The following is a 16,442-nucleotide window of genomic DNA, read 5'->3' as shown; positions in this document are numbered from 1 at the left end:
TTCTTGTTGGCTGATTATCATCAACTGAGAACACAGAAATAAGCACACCTTCAGTGCTGGATGTGTCGGTTCTCTCTTCAACTTCTCCCCTCTAAAGGATCAGAACATAATTAATAAAACATATAATTAAGGTGATTTGATTATTATTGTTTCATTCAGTTTTTGCTTTGCTCCTGTTGAATTGCTTTAATAAAGCATCCTGAAATTAAAGTCCAAATGGTGGACTTTTTAACCCTTTGTGAAAGAGAAAAGGAAAGAATCTGGGTATTGATCAACTTTAGTGTAAATAGCTCTTACATGTTACTCCAGCCCTTGAAGTAATACAATGATGACTTCTGCTGTCCATGCCCCTAAAATTGACCCTGGTATTCCAAATGGACTTATCTAAAGTGGAGCTGGTGTTAACAGATGTGGCTGGTAGGACCAGACTCCAGTTTTTCTTTTTGGAGGAGGCAAACCTGGATGATTTTGAGGGAGTTGGAACTGGGCAAGTCCCCTCATCCACTGGTTCAATCTGAACTCTGCATTACCTACTGGGCAAAAACTCACAGGATCCGAGATTTTTAATTTAATTTATTTTATTTAAAAGGGACAGTGCAGTTTAACATAGTTCAAGTGCAAGACATGAGACTGATGTACCGCACATAGGTTTATAGCTACTGCTAATTTTCAACAATTGTCCCTTGTTGGGCTTACAGTCAAAATAAATACATATTACAATAAAACATACATTTTCACATACATTAGGACTTTATTTTAAAACAAAGAGACGATCCACATTTCCCGTATTTGGGTGCGGGATCCGCAGATTGACAAGACTCCTACCTCACTCATAAATGAAACCACAGCCGCCAGTGTAACTCTAACAGAATCTGGAGACCCAGAATTGGTCTCCTCCTACATGATCCAATACAGAAACAAATCCTCTGACAGCATCTTCCAGGAAGTTGAAGGTGTGACGACCACCCAGTACAGCAATGATGGACTTAGCCCACACTCTGAGTATGAGTGTTGTGTCATGGCTGTCATCAGCGTTGGCTGTGGGCCTCCCAGCAACTGTGTGGAAACACACCAATGAACAGGCCCCATCCTCAACACCTCTGCATGTGCAAGCCTGCAAGTTGAATGCTGGCACAATGCTGCTTCGGTGGGAACCCCCGAGGAACCTAATAGACAAATCAAGACAAGTCCACTACAGCTCCAGCATGACTCTTGGCATCTGAGCACACCAGAGACAACAGCTAGCAAGCTATCGCCTCAGGCCTGACACCTGATATGACCTATAGGCTCAGGGTGTTGGGTTTCCACTCTGTTGGTGACATACCCAGTCAAGTCAAGACTCAGGAGAGGTGAGCAGGCAGCCACTGTGTGTGGCTCAGTCTTTTATGTCTTTATATGAATGTGCTGTCAAAAGTCTGCGAGACATACTGACTCTGTGATGCATGGAGTGAGGACCCAAACGAAGATGATTGGTGATGGAAGAATTCACAAAAGACGAGCTGTTTATTAGGCCGATAACTTGTTGCAAAAAATGGTGAACATTGAACAGAAAAAACTGAAACCTAATATAGGATCACTTGAAGACACACTATGATTAAACCCCAGGGAAAAAACAGACAATGTGACAAAGGCAGACTGACACTTTATACACAAGAGGGTGATTAGAGAAGAAGAAACACAGGGGAACACAGCAGGAACAAATTAGACATGACGAGACAGGGGAAGCAAAACTGAAAACAAGGCTCATGAGACAAGGGACTGTCAAGATAAAACAGGAAGTAGCACAAACACTGAGACTCAAAACAGGACATGCAAGCTTGGCACTAAGACAGAGATAAACAAACATGGAAATAGACAACACCCCGGGGAGACAAGGGACAAAGACATAAAGAACAGGGGAACAGATAAGGGAGACAAAACACAGATATATGACTGAGATGAGGAAGAGAGCGAGAGAGATGCAAAGAAAGAGAGAATGACACAGCAAGATAAATAAACATGGAGACAAGACACTGAGGACAAAACAGAAAGAGAAATGGACCAGCTGCAGATGGCACCCCCCCGCAAAAAAAATACAGTGTCTAAAGACCCCTGGGTGGGTGGAGGATCCAGAAGGAGGGACCTGAACTGAACCAAAAGAACAATCTGGAGCACAAGAGTCCAAAACAAGAAAGCAGTTTGGTTGGCCTATCAAACCACAGAGTAAGATTCAGTGACTGAGGTCTGCAGCAGGGATGAAGGCATTCTGAAGGCCGTCAGCTGAAACAATCGTTTAGAGCATGACCAAGAGTCCCTGCTGCCTCTCTGCATGGACAGCTCCAATGTCCAATGAGGGAGCTGGAACAAGTTTAGGGACTTAAAGTGTCACTAATTGATCAAATCTTCATCCAACAAGCTCTGATAAAGCCACTGTACACTAGCTGCTCAGCACCAAACAGCAGACAGACCATAATATGTCAGAGATCAGTTTGTTAGCTGCTTGTGGAGTTCTTCTGCCCCCAAGTGGACACAGGCACTCAAGGGCGTAGATTTGGTTTTGGTATTGGTGGGGACGGACGATTCAACTACAGAACCCTGCCCTGTTTCTTATTTTTTCCTTTTTGTTTTTGCTTCTTGATAAAAAAGGAGAAATATACTTACCTACATATGCTATTCTACATGCTTTTAAACCGTTTAAAATTACAATTTATAGCTTTAACAAATTTCCCACCTGTGGGACTAATAAAGGTCATCTTATCTTTATATGTGAATTATATAATGTTAAGTTACTATTAAAGAAATGACTAAGTATTTTAGAGTTTAGTTTACTTTCAGACCACAACCTGGTTTACCTACAGCCACAATACACACCCCTCGTCCAAAGGCAGCCTGTCACAACACGCTCCATCAGGAGATGTACCCCAGAAAAGGAGGATGCTCTGAGAGACTGCTATGACACCACAGACTGGGATGTGCTCCTGAGCACACATGATGAGGACATAGAGGGGGCGACACACTGTCTGACAGACTACCTCAACTTTTGTGTGGACACAGTCGCCCCTGCTAAGACGGTACGGTGTTATCCTAATAACAAACCGTGGGTAACACAGGAAGTCAAAGCTGTCCTCAACATGAAGAAGAAGGCTTTCAGGAGCAAAGTGAAGGAGGAGATGAAAGCAGCACAGCAGGAGGTGAAACGCTGCCTGAGGGAAGCAAAGGACACCTACAGGAGGAAGGTGGAGCAGAAGTTGGAGAGGAACAATATGAGGGAGGTCTGAAATGGTGTGAAAACCATCACAGGCCACAACACCAAGAAAAGCACAGTGGGGGGGACTGTGGAGAAGGCAAACGAACTCAACTACTTCTTCAACAGGTTTGACCAGCCCACAACCCCCCCACCCTCACCCTCACTTTTACTACAGAGCCCTCTCCCCACTCTCCTACCTCCCTCGCTTCCCCCCCTTCCCGACACTATGACACCCCCCTTTTCCAATCCCTCTCTCAGCAGCAAGACATCTTCTTCCCCCCCCCTCCTCCCAATCATCTCCCAGTGTCACAGTGGATCAGGTCAGGAGACAACTGAGGAAGCTTCGCCCCAGGAAGGCAGCAGGCCCAGACAAGGTGTGTCCCAGGATGCTAAAGGTGTGTGCTGCTGAACTTGGGGAGCCGCTACAACGAGTCTTCAACCTCAGCCTGCGACTGGGGAGAGTGCCCGCCCTCTGGAAGACATCCCGCATCGTCCCGGTCCCCAAAAAGAACCGGCCCAATGAGCTGAATGACTTCCGACCGGTGGCACTGACGTCACATCTTATGAAGACTTTAGAGCGGCTCTTCCTCAACCTCCTCCGACCACAGGTACAACATGCCCAGGACCCACTACAGCTCGCCTACAAGGCGGGTGTCGGAGTGGAGGATGCCATCCTCTACCTCCTACAAAGAGCTCACTCACACCTGGATGGGGGAAAGGCACGGTCAGGATCCTGTTTCTTGACTTTTCCAGTGCCTTTAATACCATCCGGCCCTGTCTGCTTCAGGAAAAACTGAACAGGATGCAGGTGGACCCCTGCCTGGTCGCTTGGATCTCCGACTACCTCACTGACAGACCACAGTACGTCAGGCTGAAGGACATCATGTCTGACACTGTGGTCAGCAGCACAGGAGCACCACAGGGAACTGTGCTGTCCTCTCTTCTCTTCACCCTGTACACCTCTGACTTCTGCTACAACTCTGAATTATGCCACATTCAGAAGTTTGCGGATGACACGGCCATCATGGGGTGTATCTGGGATGATCAGGAAGAGGAGTACAGAAGTCTGGTGAGGAACTTTGTCGCATGGAGTCACACAAACCACCTGCAACTCAACACCTCAAAGACTAAGGAACTGGTTGTGGACTTCGGGAGGTCCAGAGAAGGTCCACTGCCGGTTCAGATAGAGGGGGAGGAGGTGGAGGTGGTCAACAAGTACAAGTACCTTGGGCTGTGGGTGGACAACAAACTGGACTGGTCATGCAACACAGAGCACCTGTATAAAAAAGGCCAAAGCCGACTGTACTTCCTCAGGAGGCTGAGGTCTTTTAACATCTGCAGGAAGCTCCTGAGGATGTTTTACCAGTCAGTGGTTGCTGGAGTACTTTTCTATGCTGTAGTGTGCTGGGGGAGCAGCACAACAAAGAAGGACTCATCCAGGCTGGAGAAACTGATCAGGAAGGCTGATTCTGTGGTCGGCATGAAGCTGGACACTCTGGTGACAGTGGCAGAGAAAAGGACACTAAAAAAACTGCTGGACATTATGAACAATGCTGGGCATCCTCTGCACACGGCCATAAACAAACAGAAGAGTCTGTTCAGTGACAGGTTGCTTCTCCCAAAGACAAGAACCAACAGACTTAAAAACTCCTTTGTCCCACACGCCATCAGACTGTTTAACTCCTCTCTGGAGGGGAGAGGGAGGAGAAACAGGAGGACAAAGGAGGGGGGAACAACAAAGCTGTAGTGCCTCTTCACTTCACTGTGCAATACCTTCTGTGCAATACTTTTGTTAAATAGTCAACGGTGCAATAGACTTTAATACTTGAAATGTGCAATTCACTTGTATTTTTATTTTTTATTCTTATTTATTCTATTTATCCCCTTCGTATTTTTTTTATCTATATATGTCTCTGTATTTATATGTGTATATATATATAATATTCTCCTCACGCTCTGTAACTTCTGTCGGTGTTGTGCTTTTTTGGAAACCGAATTTCCCAGAGGAATCCACCCGAGGGATTAATAAAGTTCTATCTTATCTTATCTTATCTTACTTCAGTCATATTCCATATAAATCAGGTATCATACAAAAATAAAAATAGTTTCAAATACAGTCATGACAATAAAAGAATATGACTTTAAGGACTTACCAACATTACTTCAGTTACACCAAAATCTCTGACACATTAGCACTAAGGGAACACTGAATGACCTGGTGGTTTTGTCCATAAAACTACTCATCTAAGATTACCACAAAGTAAAAGATCTCTCAGCAAAATTATGCAACATTTTAGGCCCTATTGCCCCGATCAAATCAGTGAGCTGGGATTTTTTATTCTAAACATGAACTACTGTTACAGCAACACACATGGATTACTGGTGCCCCACACAACAACTCAATGTCCACTATGTGAAGGAGCCAAACACATGCCTGCTCTTCTCGTTAACTGAGATGAACTGCTGGCATATTTGTTTTACATCTATACTGTCCAGTCTCTCCTGGTGGACATGACAACACGTTACTCATGGTTACACACAATTTTAGACTGATGTGGGCCAAAGCCTAAAATGATGTGCCTGGAGTTTGCTGTTCTCCTCGGCTCAGATAGTTGAAGTTTACACAGCTGCATTCTCGCATGAAAATATGTTAAAAGTTTATTTTGCAACCCAGAAAGAGTAATAAGAGTAATATTAATACTAAGTAGCTGCAGTAGTAGTAGCCATTGTTGGAAACTGGAATTGGCTGGGCCAATCTAGGATATGGTTTTTCAATTTTGTTGTCCGGGTGGAAAATCGGGAGAAATTGGGGAGAATGGTGGCTCCGGGAGATTTTCGGGAGGGGCACTGAAATTTGGGATTCTCCCGGAAAAATCGGGAGGGTTGGCATGTATGGCCTGGTATTGCCTGTAAAGTTACTATGACGGACACATTTTATGAGTGAACTTGACTTTAAGTGACTTACAGGTTTCTTTGAAAAATACTTTCTTATATCCAGGTTCTTCCTTTTTGCTGCCGTCCTCCTCCTCGCAGGTCCTCGCAGCGCAGGATTGCCGCTGCTAAAACTAAACAGAGCTCGCTGAAAGGCACAGCCAATCACATTGGCCATATTTGTCACATGACGTAGGACTCCAGTAGAGAACGTAATTTAACTCTTTCTGCACCGCTGGGTGAATGAGACGTTGATCTTTTTTTTCTTTCTATCAGGTTTGTTTTTCTTTACTCGAAGAGATCAAATTATTGGTGGGGACAATTCAATAATCGCTGGATGTTTCTTTTATGAAGCATTTGACCTTTTCTCATTTAATCATCTTAAAGTGTGTAATATATATTTACAAATCAACATGTTTGATGTGTTTGTAGAAGCGTAGATTCTTTATGTGAAGTTTTAATCTTTTGTACATCTCTGCAGAAAAACTCAACTGATGCATTCAGAACCCACCAGGATACAATAACAGGGTAGTTATTTGTTTGAAGTAAAAATAAAGATTTGAACTTTAAGAATGTGTTTCTCATTTTCTGTCATACATAACCCGTATTGTGGTCGCAAATTTTGAAGCCATTCTGATAACCTTCTCCCACCAACGATGTGGAGATCCAAATCCAATTAAAATCAAGATACTCAAAAAGATGCTCTGTAAAAGAGTAGAATTCTTGGAACAGAGTTTAATACACTGAATCATATGAACAGCAGGAAAAATACATACAGACATTTAGCAAGAGAATTACATAGCAGAAAGCAAGCAAAGCAAAACCCCGGGGTGTACAGCCTTAAGCACAGACAGTAGAGCAACACAGAGACGGACAGGTAGCAGCAGCAGGAGGAAAAAGAGCCCTGGGGGCGTCCTCTGGTCCCCTAATATAGGGACCAGTGTCGCCGCCCCCTGCTGCTGGGTAACTTTCCCACACGCCCAGCACAGCTGCTGGGGTCAGATAGCGGCCAGAGTTCACACCTGGCGCTGGCTGAGGGCCCGGTCCAAAGTGACACCAATAGGTTAACCCTTTGCTTTACCCTCTGACAATAGGTCACAACATGGTCAAAGGTCACACATTAATCCTAATTATTAAATCTTATACAGCAAGTGGCACAATCTTATAACATATAATACACAGGTTACATGCTTAAAAACACTTCAGTGTGGGTTCAAAGTGTGTGTGTGTGTGTGTGTGTGTGTATTTTGTATGATATTTTATCGTGATGTGTTCAGGATCTCTATTACAATGTTACTGTTTTGGTTGTGCTGCATTAAAGACGTTAAATTAATTAATTATTAAGTAAATTATTCAAGAGATCTCTCACCCTACATTAACTGCCCTGTTACTGTACCAACTTAATAAACCTCGGTGAAGCAAAATGTCTTGTGCTTAAGACTCTACATGAAAGTTAAAATATATATGTTCAGTGTGCATAGATATATAGTGTATATAGTTACATAGTTATACATATCAAACAAAAATCCACCACAGTATGACTGCAGCATTCACAGATCATAAACTTGCTCTCCTGCAGCAGACGGGCTGTGTGGGTTTCTGCTCTGCAGCCTCCACACCGTTAGCTGTGGCTTTTCACTTTAATAACACAATGACAGTTACAAGCATGAACTCTGCTTCAAGAATGATTCCAGGAAGCATCTGTGTTCATGTATGTGAGAGAAAGAAAGTGTGAACTCAGAGCTGTTACAGAGTTGATGTTTAGTACGATCACAGCAGGAAAATACAAGATGAAGTCTAAACATTAAATCCCACAGAACTCATGTGGAACCATTATGATTTTAAAATATAGAAAAAAGTGAATAAATTAAGAAAACATTTGTAAAAACAATTTCACAAGACACCATCAGTTCAGATAGATATTGAGCATCTTTCTAACTTTTCTAATAATCATAAATATGTAAAACATTTAACTTCCTGGGACCTGGTGTCCACATATATCGACAACACATTTTGGGTTGTCTAGACCAAATTACTACATTTTGCTGGACAAGGGCCTGATATGCACTTACAAGGACATCATACTAACACTGTCCCATCGAAAAGTGAATGTCCTCATATGTGGATCTCATTTTTCTCAGAAACAAAAACATTCATCAGGTCCCAATCAGCCCAACGAGCAAAGAGAAATTAAAAATGTAATCCATGAAAGAGTTCGTGTCTCAGGAGGTTAAAATAAATGTGTCGTTGATTAATCAGCTTAATTAATAATAATGCATTGGATTTATATAGCGCTTTTCAAGGCACCCAAAGCGCTTTACAATGACATTATTCATTCACGCTCACATTCACACACTGGTGGAGGCAAGCTACGGTTGTAGCCACAGCTGCCCTGGGGCAGACTGACAGAAGCAAGGCTGCCATATCGCGCCATCAGCCCCTCTGGCCAACACCAGTAGGCGGTAGGGTAAAGTGTCTTGCCCAAGGACACAACGACCAGGACAGAGAGGCCGGGGATCGAACCGGCGACCTTCCGGTTACAGGTGCCCTTCCCAACCCCCTGAGCCACGGTATTCAGACTAGTACAATTTATACAAATATTACATTTGAGATAAAAAATGTAAACAAAATCATAATTATTATAATCAAGACCAGCAAGAAGAAACAAACTCCAAACAAAGATCATTTACTAATTTGATGATTTAACCAGTGATGAATATTTATTAAGTTTTTAATATTAATATTTAAATCAGTGATATTTTTTTTTAAACAATTTTTTAAAATATTAAATATAAATTCACTGAGTGATGCTTTTAAAGAATTCATTATTTTAAAATCTTGAATGTAAATTTAAAATATATTTTCCTGATGAGATTTACTCCACACAGCTTTGTGTTTTATGTCAGGGTAAATAAAATATGAATTATCTGATTATTTACTATGAAGTGAAAAAGACAAAATATGAAACTGATGTTGTCATGGAGGAGTGGACTCAGGCGCAGACAAAACGCTCGATGGCAAAGAATTAAGTTTATTACAGGTAAATAACTAATTTACAAGGTAGCACGTATCACACCACGCTGTAAGTAGTACCACTAAAGGAAAACACTATGAACAGTGTTGAGACGACGCCAGCCTCTCTGATCCTTTTGTCTTGATAGAGATCACACAGAGATGTTTCCAAGTAGGCCGACTTTTGTACTGTTGTGTAAATGTGTATGTAAAGGTGGATGACTGCCTACTGCAAATGAAATCTAACCATGGGTACAAATAAATGAAGCTGAAGCTGACGTAAAACACAGCCCTGTTTTTATTACTGTTTATAGATATTATCATTGATGATCATCATTTTGAATGATTCTTAAAAAGGGTTTAATGAATCCTTCAGTCTGAAACCAACTTGGAACAAAACACATTAGAAGATGTGGGAAAGAACCACAGTGTGCACATATTTTAAACACACAACAGAACCACATGTGTTTGTTTCAAAATCGTTTTTTCACTCTAAATGTTAAATATGATTTTATAAACTACTTTGTTTAAACTGTATGAACTGTTAAATAATCTTGTACAGGATATTCATTTTTGATATTTTTATATTTGTTTATAGTTCAGTTAAATTCTATTTGCATATTTTCAGTTTCATCACAGCTGTTAAACAACAGATAACAGTGTGTGTTAGTAAATTCACAGCAACCTGAATGTGTTTGTGGGAACATGAATGTGTTTGAGTGTTTCTGCATCATGTGACCCAGATTTTTGGATCTGCTGTCAGATTGAAATGAAGACGATGAAACCACACAGCAGCTTCAGCTGAGCTGTCAATCAGCAGCAGCAGTCTTATCTGTGGGCCGCAGGGGCTGATGGGAGCTTTGAGGACCTGTTAGAAACCACGTGGCCCTCGTCTGATCTCACAGCTCGTCCTTGTTTGGCCTCAGCTGCATCAGAGCGCCACTTCTCCCCAGGTTCACCAGAGGAAACACCACTGCACAAAATGCTTTTCCTCCCAGCTGCTGCTCTGTGCTGTCTGTGTTCAGGTGAGTGTTTCCAGCCAATCAGGAGCCAACAAACTCAAACTGTAACAAACACTGTCACACTAACCTTCATCTATCTGTCTGTGTCTCTACAGCACTGGTTACCATGGCAGCAGAACAGCTGATTCAGGATGATTTAACATTGACCAGGAGAGTTGGAGAAAGTGTCTCCTTCAGCTGTGGAGGGACTAAACAGTGTGATTATGAGTGGGTACTCTGGTTCCAGAAGAAAGAAACATTCACCCTTATCCTTCGTATCAACAGGAATACAAGTGACATTCACACAGGTTACAATCATCCTCAGATCGATGATTTCTCAGTGGAGAATACAGTGAGCGGCTGTGAGTTGAAGATAGAAAAAGTTAAACTCGATCATTCAGCCACCTACTACTGTCGCTGTGGAAAGAGAGATACCCACAGTGAGAAATGATCCCTGCAGCCTGAACAAAATCCAACAGATGAACAGATGTCAAACAGTGTTTGTGACAGGAAGAGAGCAGTAAACCACAGCCCAGGTTCACAGATTTCACCTCCATCTCAGAGTCACAAACATACTGAGCTCAGGGAGATTTTTATTTACTGCTGTCAGAAATTCAATTCTATTTATTTCTGTTTTGAACAGTTTTTTTGATAGGTTTGTAGCTTGAACCCATTCGCTGGAACGTTGAAGGCAATGTAATTACACAGCAAAGCAAGACACAAGTAGGCAACATCCTTTATGTTTCACGTGCACGGGAGAGAACTGGACAGGCGCCGTTCCTTCGCTAGACCCCAGTTGCTCTCGTTGCTCTCTCCCCGTAACACTGCTCTTTTATTGTGGTTACATGAATATGCATAGGTTCATTAACATATGACACATAGGTATACATGTGAACAAAGAATACCCTGTGTGTGTGTGTGTGTGTGTGTGTGTGTGTGTGTGTGTGTGTGTGTGTGTGTGTGTGTGTGGTCCCATAAATGACTTCCTAAACTTGCTGGCCTGGAAGTCCAGCAGTTCATCTAAACAAAAGGCACTTAGCCTAAAACAGATATAGATACGTTTATCCTACCATAAAACAATAAGACAAGGTACGACCTCTCCCATGCTCCCAGGATGTAGGTGTGCATTCCAGAGGACTCTGGAATGCACCCCAAGCCTTTGCAGCCTGCTAAAGATCACTCATCCTATCACTACACAATTGATTATACACCTCTAAGCATATATGGTTAAATATTTCTAAGCATAAATGGCAATCAACAATACAAATCTAACATTTTTCATCATGTTTTAAGACAGAAACAAGAGGAACAGATGACATCAAACTTCCAAATGTAAACAAATGTATCCTCAGTCCCACAAAAACATTTATTCAAAGTGAAAGAAAAACAGATTGTGTCAAACTGAATCAAAGTCCATCCCTCATTCACAGTGTTAATGTTCTCTTCATGAAAACTCTTCCAGCAGCACTTGTTGTTTAACACCTTTCAGTACATTTAACCAGACACTTTCACTTTAGGACATTTTAAAGACAAATCTTGGACTGATGTCAGGTCAGGATTTTGTCCTTCTAGCAGCGGCTCATTAGGACGCTGATTTTGTTGGACAGATTTCCATCAGTTTCCTGTGGATGTTTATAGAGGATGAATCAGTCACGGTGCCTCATCTTTCTATCACCTTCTTTTCTCTCTGATAGGAAAAAAAACAGATTTTGTATCCGTATGTCAGAGATCAGTTGTCAAATTTGGAATCACATAATAAGATTTCTGCTTTCTCATTTTGTTTCCTGATCAATCACATTTGAGCAGCTTTGGCTGCTTAATGCGATTCCAGCACCACAGCAGAAAAACTGATTCCATGTAAAACACTCTTGTTGAGGTCACGAGTTTGAACTCACATAACTTAACATTTCCTCAAATTGAATCTTAGTCATTTAATCACAGGAAGTTTCAGGGATTTTTTTTCCAGACTGTATATTTATTTATAGATTTTTCTCTACTGAATTTGTTTGAAATATTCAGGTTAAAAATCAGTCTGATTTATTCTTAATGAGGTCTTGTTCAAAAAGTTACATGTGCAGTACTCTGTACATCTTCCATCCTTTGAGATAAATAATATATGTTGTCCAACACTCAGCAGACTGAACCAGGACTGGAAACCTGCTCATCATCTTTGAGATCTCCATTTAAAAAGCACCAATGACTCAAAGGTAAATATTATACTGGATAATGTGTTAGTATACAAGACTTTGTCTTTTTTAACAAACAGCTCATATTGAATGCACCTTAGAACACACATGCATCAACACTACATATGATCGGCTGGAGGGAGGTTTGGAGTCTTAATACACCCCCGTTCTCTGTTGCCTGTTGGGGCGGGGGGGCTGTGAGGAGTTGGCCGTCCGATTGGGGTCTGGAATGTGGGGCCAGATATGTCTATCTTCTATTTTGGGCGTATAGTGGAGGTCTGATGATTTCCCTCTGAGGAAGCTGCTGGTGAAGATTGCGAGTTCTGCTTGATCCCTGCGGTGACCTTCAGTTCCTGATGTTTCTGAAATGACACATCAGGAGTCTTCCTCCGTGGGTCAACAGAAGCTGTGATGAATGAAAGGGAGGACATTTCTCAGTACTGACCTTACTTTGAGTTTGATTCCATAAAAAGTGACAAAAACATTAGCGTCCGTTGTGCGTGGGAAGAAAACTTCTTTTTACAGCGAAAAAAACCCCTAAACTTCCAAGCAAGCACCGAGTGCGCTACGACTGTAATGGGAAACTCACAGAGAAACTCGCGGAGTCTTCAACTGACCGCTGCGGCACACCTGCACCAGGGTAAACCTCCGCCTACCCAGTCCTGCTTTACAGGTTAAAATAGAGGAACTACTCTTTGACTTTTTTTTCTGCTGTGTTTTACTTGCATCTATTTGAAAGAGTGAGTGTAAACACAAAAAAAATATTTTATTTTATGTGCTGGAATGTGCAGAAAATAGGTTTAAATGTTAAACAAATTTCTTCCAGTCAGAGAATGTTGCATATAATTAAGTTTTTGCTTGATGCATAAGTTAAAAGATTAAAACTAATAAAACAAGTTTTAAAAAGAGACGTTTCCATTTGATTACATTTTGTATGATGGATTATGCAGAAAAAGTAGAATTGGGCTGAAAGATCTATTGCTTTATCACCTATTCAGGTTGTAAATTGTGTCTTTAAAAAGTAACTAAGTAATTAATTACTTTTGAAAATAAGTAATCAGTAAAGTAATGGGATTACTTTTTGGGGAAGTAATCAGTAATTAGTTACTGATTACTTTTTTCAAGTAACTTGCCCAACACTGGTTATTAAATGAAAAGAACAAACTACACTTCTGTTTGTTCTTTAAAACATTTTTTTTTAAATCACAGTTCAGTGGCCGTGATATCGCCACTTCTCTCTGTAGTTCCACTTTTTAACCACAGTATTTTACCTTGGATGTCAGGTTGTGTTTTTGTGCCAGCAAACATTTTATAACTTTTATGACTTCAGTTTTTCTCAGACCGAACCATCAGGATTCATACCTGCAACTGTCAGGAAGGCAAGCGAGGACCCAAACGCACGACTCATGACACATGGGGATAAACTCAAAAGGTACGGCTTTATTTAGCATGAAGACAAGGAGCCATAACAGACTACACTAGGAGAACCTAAAGCTGAGGCACAGGGAAGACACGAGGAAATGCACACAACCACGAGGGACGACGCGAAACGGAATAGAGGGAGACTCTGACATAAATACACAGAAGGTAATGAGGGAAGTGGAAGCACACGAGGAGCACAGCTTAGGATAATTACATGTGAGAGGACGGGAAAGACACAGAAACTGAAAGTGGTGACACCAGACACGACCGTTCAACGCAACACAGGAGGTACACAGAGGCAACCTGGAGGGAGAGAGAGAACAAGGAGCAGCACATGGCGGGGTGAGGAAAACCAGAACTAACGTCACAGTTACACAAGGGAGACGCAGAGGGCAACTACATGAGGGAAATCTAATAAACAATACTGAACAGAAAACCTAGGGATCTTAAGAATCCAAATGAACTTAATACAGAATATCAAAAACTCAGAACATCAGGTGAGAAGTCCTGGGACCATGACAGCAACACCTGGAACCAGTCAGCTGGAGGCAGCAAGGTCAAGGTCAAATTTATTTATATCGCACATTTCCAGACAGACGATGGTGCACAAAGTGCTGAACAATAAAAAAATGCCATTAAAAAAAGAAACAATGTAAAAACAATAATAACAATATAAAACCACGATTGGACAATAAAAGAATTAAAACAATAACTAAGACTATTAAAATAAGACCAGAATGCTTGGGTCATAGTGTGTTAAAAGCCAGGGCATAAAAATGTGTATTTAGTATTTGATCAAGGGTTTGGAATAGTCTTCCCCTAAATATTATATCTGCGCTAAGTCTGGGACCTGCCACAGAGAAGGCTCTATTGCCACAAGATTTGAGATTACTCCGTGGGATGGACAGCATTAATTTTGAGCTAGACCTCATGGTTTTTCCTGGAGCATAAACAGAAAGGAGCTCAGACAGGTAAGAAGGGGCTCGGGCGTTAAGCGACTTAAAAACAAAAAGTAAAAGTTTTAATTGGATCCTGTAGGAGACAGGAAGCCAGTGTAGAGAGGCTAAAACTGGGGTTATATGCTCTCTCCATTTGGTGCCAGTTAGCAGGCGAATAGCTGCACTTTGGACCATCTGAAGATGATGAATGGAGGCCTGGTCGAGACCAAAATACAATGAATTGCAGTAGTCCAATCTGCAGGTAAGGAAAAGGTGAATAACACGTTCAAACATGTTAGCCAGGAGGTATGGCTTTACCTTGGCCAGCTGTCTTAACTGAAAGAAGCAGGATTAGACTACTGCACTCACCTGCTTATTCAAGTTAAAAGAACCATCAATGTAGACACCAAGGTTTGTGTTTTACAATAGGAGGAAAGAGGGACCAGAGCGCTATTGATGTGATTATTGACAAAGTTGCTGAAAATGACAACTTCAGTTTTATTTTCATTTAGCTTTAGAAAATTTAAAGACATCCACTGTTTGATGTCGTCAAGGCAGCGTAATAAGAGCTGGGGATGGTCTGACCCTGCTTTTAAAGGTAGATAAATCTGCAAATCAACAGCAAAGCAGTGGAATGAAATGCTGTACTGCGAAAAAATGGAACCCAGTGGCAACAAATACAGTGCGAATAGGGCAGGACCCAAAATAGACCCTTGAGGTACACCGTATTTAAGAGGGGTTATTTTGGAGTTATGGGGGCCCATATTGACGTAAAAAGACCTTCCTGACAAGTAGGACTGAAACCACTGGAGGGCAGATCCTTTTAGCCAGCATGAAATTCTAGCAGCGATAACAGGATGTCATGGTCGACTGTGTCAAAAGCTGCTGACAGGTCCAACAATAAAAGAGCAGCAGGGCTGCCAGAATCCAGAGTTAAAAGAATATCATTAAAAATCCTTAAAAGTGCCATCTCAGTGCTGTGTAGTGATTTAAAACCAGATTGAAATTTTTAAGAGATCTTGTTAAAATCAATGTGGGCCTGCAACTGTAAGTAGACCATTTTCTCCAAGACTTTAGACAGAAAAGGAAGCTTTGAGATTGGCCTGTAATTAGACAGAACAGTTGGGTCCAGGTTATGTTTTTTAAGAAAAGGCTGAACTATAGCTTGTTTAAGGCAGTGGTTCCCAAACGTTTTTGCCGGGCCCCCCTTTGTTTACAAGAAAAATGTTCACGCACGCGCACCCATCCTCCAACCACACACACCCATATTTTGCTCCATTGTGGTTTATTTCACACCTCAAACATTTAGTAAACAATTGAGCAAATACAAGTAATCTGCAATAAATTACAGGTAGTAAGAAAATAAACTACTAACTCTTTCACGCTACGTCCACACCTACACAGGTTTTTTTGAAAGCGCAGCTGTTTCGTCCACACGTAAACGGCGTTTCGAATCACCGAAAACTGAGATTTTTTATAACTCCTTTTTTGCGTTTACGTGTGGACGAGGAATACAGAGTTCATCACGCAATGTCAAAGGTATGTGCCTTTTTTCACGTCACGCTGTGCGCCACGTTATTGTTTACATGAGATGAATTGCAGAATGGCAGATAGAGACACAATACTTTTAATCTGACTGTCTGCAGGTTTTACATGCTTACATAGACACACGCAGTTACTGTCCCTGCATTTAGAAAGGCAGAGGCGTCACGGTGTAATTATTTTA

The 16,442-nt window shown here is 41.6% G+C and overlaps 1 protein-coding gene across 1 annotated transcript in view; it reads left to right on the top strand.

Moving 5' to 3' along the window:
- Nucleotides 1-9,949: 9,949 nt before the first annotated feature.
- Nucleotides 9,950-16,442, top strand: part of LOC120434185 — a 55,431-nt gene continuing 48,938 nt past the window's right edge. Inside the window, exons 1-2 of the mRNA XM_039601800.1 lie at nt 9,950-10,194; nt 10,287-10,610. Coding sequence (XP_039457734.1) covers nt 10,152-10,194; nt 10,287-10,610 — 367 coding nt within the window. The 5' untranslated portion in view covers nt 9,950-10,151. The remainder of the gene's footprint in view (nt 10,195-10,286; nt 10,611-16,442) is intronic.

Source organism: Oreochromis aureus, linkage group 18 (assembly GCF_013358895.1).
Source record: "Oreochromis aureus strain Israel breed Guangdong linkage group 18, ZZ_aureus, whole genome shotgun sequence".
NCBI lineage: Eukaryota > Metazoa > Chordata > Actinopteri > Cichliformes > Cichlidae > Oreochromis > Oreochromis aureus.
Note: the sequence above shows the minus strand (reverse complement) of the source record. Positions and strands in the feature narration are given on the sequence as shown.